The sequence below is a fragment of the Limulus polyphemus genome, unplaced genomic scaffold (genome assembly GCF_000517525.1).
Source record: "Limulus polyphemus unplaced genomic scaffold, Limulus_polyphemus-2.1.2 Scaffold1186, whole genome shotgun sequence".
NCBI lineage: Eukaryota > Metazoa > Arthropoda > Merostomata > Xiphosura > Limulidae > Limulus > Limulus polyphemus.
The window spans coordinates 245,429-249,059 of record NW_013666796.1 but is presented as its reverse complement, the minus strand read 5'-3'; the positions used below and the strand labels follow the sequence as shown (position 1 = coordinate 249,059).

Below are 3,631 nucleotides of genomic sequence, written 5' to 3'. Positions count from 1 at the left end.
ATAGACAGCCACAATTAATACTAAATTACTAACTTTTGATCATGTGAATGTTTCTAATCTCTACGACTACTGATAGAAGTTTTATAGACAGCCACAATTAATACTAAATTACTAACTTTTGATCATGTGAATGTTTCTAATCTCTACGACTACTGATAGAAGTTTTATAGACAGCCACAATTAATACTAAATTACTATATTTTGATCATGTGAATGTTTCTAATCTCTACGACAACTGATAGAAGTTTCATAGACAGCCACAATTAATACTTAGTTTCTATCTTTTGATCATGTGAATGTTTCTATTCTCTACCACTACTGATAGAAGTTTTATAGACAGCCACAATTAATACTAAATTACTAACTTTTGATCATGTGAATGTTTCTATTCTCTACGACTACTGATAGAAGTTTTATAGACAGCCACAATTAATACTAAATTACTAATTTTGATCATGTGAATGCTTCTAATCTCTACGACAACTGATAGAAGTTTTATAGATAGCCACAATTAATACTAAATTACTAACTTTCGATCATATGAATGTTTCTATTCTCTACAACTACTGATAGAAGTTTTAAAGACAGCCACAATTAATACTAAATTACTAACTTTTGATCATATGAATGTTTCTATTCTCTACAACTACTGATAGAAGTTTTATAGACACCCACAATTAATACTAAATTACTATCTTCTGATCATGTGAATGTTTCTATTCTCTATGACTACTGATAGAAGTTTTATAGACACCCACAATTAATACTTAGTTACTATCTTTTGATCATATGAATGCTTCTATTCTCTATGACTACTGATAGAAGTTTTATAGACAGCCACAATTAATACTAAATTACTATCTTTTGATCATGTGAATGTTTCTATTCTCTACGACTACTGATAGAAGTTTCATAGACAGCCATAATTAATACTTAGTTACTATCTTTTGATCATGTGAATGTTTCTATTCTCTACGACTACTGATAAGTTTTATAGACAGCCACAATTAATACTAAATTACTATATTTTGATCATATTCATATTTTCACTTTGATACTTACAACGGCTTGATATGAAATCATCACTGTCCCTTACCACTTACATCTTACAATATCTCACTGATTATAGCAAAACTCCTAAGTCCAGCATTTCGATTTTCGATACCTCACTAGTATAAAGGCTTGGTTTGGTCTGACCCACAGACACACCCCCAATGAAAGAACAGACCAAGCTTTTACTTGTTGTTAAACAAATGTTTAAACAACTCAATTCAATTAAGTTTCATATAGTCTTGTAACAACAGAAAAAAGCAACATCATAACAGCTGATGTTTTTTCTCAAAAAGTACAAGTAATGCTTACAAAATACCAAAACAAAACAACCAATTTACATATAGTTTATTATGTATTAAATGGTTTAATAAATTGTTTGATAAAATATAGTAGTCTGTTAGCTATAAATATTAAGTTTATTTCATGTCAAAGTGGTTACTAGCAAAATGAAGATAAATACATTTAGTATAATTGAAAATATAACAAGTTGGCAACTTACATATCAATTCAGCTCTGGCAGCTAGTGTCTTGTAATTTTCATTAAGAATGAACACATCAAAGTTTCTTTTTCTGAATTGTTCTGGAGGAAAGGAAGGATACGGTGACTTTTCATGTGGCAACCACATATTAAACTCTGCCATCCAATTTTGTAAAGTATTTATAGGCACTATACACAGCACATTTCGGGCTGAAGTGTGTCGAAGAAAGACCTCTGTGAAAGAGATTATCTAAACAACAAGAAACATAAAACTTTATTAATCATCTGTCAGCTATTTATTTTACTACTTTAGAACAGTTAAAATAACGCATACATATCTACCTTGGTCTAATCCAATCATTTCAGGCCAGTAACCAAGTTTGGACAGATGGGAGCTTGTGGGTACCCATACCGTTAACAAAAAAAAATGTTTTTCTTCTGTAATATGAAAGATAACTTGCAAGGATGGATATCTATATCAAGCTTGATCAAATATGTGCAGCAGCTGACCCATTAAAAAAAAAAAGCAAGATAATCCTATTAACATCTTAAAACCTACTTGTATCTTTGAAACCTTGAAGAAAACAAAAGGAAGTAACTTTCTGAATGTTACCTGCAACCTACGATGTTGTTTCAACTTGGGCAGAGTCTGTGCTTTAACACAGTAAAAATATCTAATATATAAAAAGTACACGTTGTTGTTTACTTGTAAGATGATTGGATAAGATTAAAATTAGTTTACTTACACATTACAGATATAAAATAGATAAACATTCAGAAACAATACATGATATAAGTTAGTGCATGATATTCCCTTTGATCATTTACGAATACAAGTCCCCAGTACAGACACTTCAGGTGTCTGGTACAACACCTGCGTACATAATTTCAAAATTGAAGTAATAAAATAATTATAATTCTATTTCAAATATTTTCACTTAAATATATATTACAATTGATACTTTAGTATAAAATAATGATGATCACATTTAGCTAAGAAAAGTATGTCCCAACTCTAATTTCTGAGCAGCCGTAACAAACCTCACGTGTAGAAAAGCCATTTATTAGAAATATTTAGATTTTTTTTTCCTTATCTCAATGCTCAGGATTGTTTGTAGTTACTTTCTTGGTTCTCACTGATAACTAACATGTCTCTTTTTTTTAAATCTTTTATGAGACATTTTTATAAACCCATTAACTTGATTATTTTCCTTTAACCATCACTTACTTTTAAACTGCAAGGGTGGTTACAAAGCTCTATTCCTTGTTCACGAGTTAAATAAATATTGATACGGATCTGTATAATTTAAAAATCACCTAAATATTTACTAATGTTTGATTTAATTTCATTTTTATGCATAACGAAGATACATATTAATATAACAAAATGTCTTGCAGTAGGTTTGAAAAAGGTGGGTTAAGTCATACCCCCCCCCCCCCAGCCTCAGTTCTTCTACAGAAATTTAGTTTCGCATTATGCCCTGTTTATAAATAATATTTACATTTAAAGTTTTGATGTAAAACTACAAAGCCAAAAATGGAGAGATATACCATAAAATTAACATATTTCATCAGATATTATTATTTTTTCTCTATTACACTAATAAATAATTAATACTATATACCATTTGAACAATTATCAAAACCTCAAAACCAGTAAATTTAAAAAGAACATCTCCATTTAATACCATATCAATGAACAATTACTTCTCAACCACTAAATCTAGTTTAATAAATTTTAAAACTTCAGAATGCTTGTCACCTACTTGGAGAGTTTTTCCTAAGCCCATACTGTGAGCAAGAATACAGCCAAAGCCACCAGATGTTTTAAACCTCTCCAAACTTTCTACCACATTATCATAGAGAAACCTTATTCCACCAATCTGAAAAGATGAGATCAATTATGTACATATTTACAGACTTTTGATCTTAATTAATTGTTTGCTGGAAAATCTTTTCTGATTTTTATATATATATATATATATATATTAACATTGTTTTAAGTTGCTGCCACTGTGTACAGTACAAAAATCAGAATATATATATATATATATTAACATTGTTTTAAGTTGCTGCCACTGTGTACAGTACAAAAATCAG

At 29.5% G+C, this 3,631-nt stretch overlaps 1 protein-coding gene across 1 annotated transcript in view; it reads right to left on the bottom strand.

Moving 5' to 3' along the window:
- The window catches only part of LOC106462507 (helicase ARIP4-like), a 58,472-nt gene that overhangs the window by 33,542 nt on the left and 21,299 nt on the right, over positions 1 to 3,631 (bottom strand). The window contains 2 exon segments of the mRNA XM_022389797.1: positions 1,553 to 1,781; positions 3,298 to 3,414. Of these exon segments, the coding sequence (XP_022245505.1) occupies positions 1,553 to 1,781; positions 3,298 to 3,414 (346 nt within the window).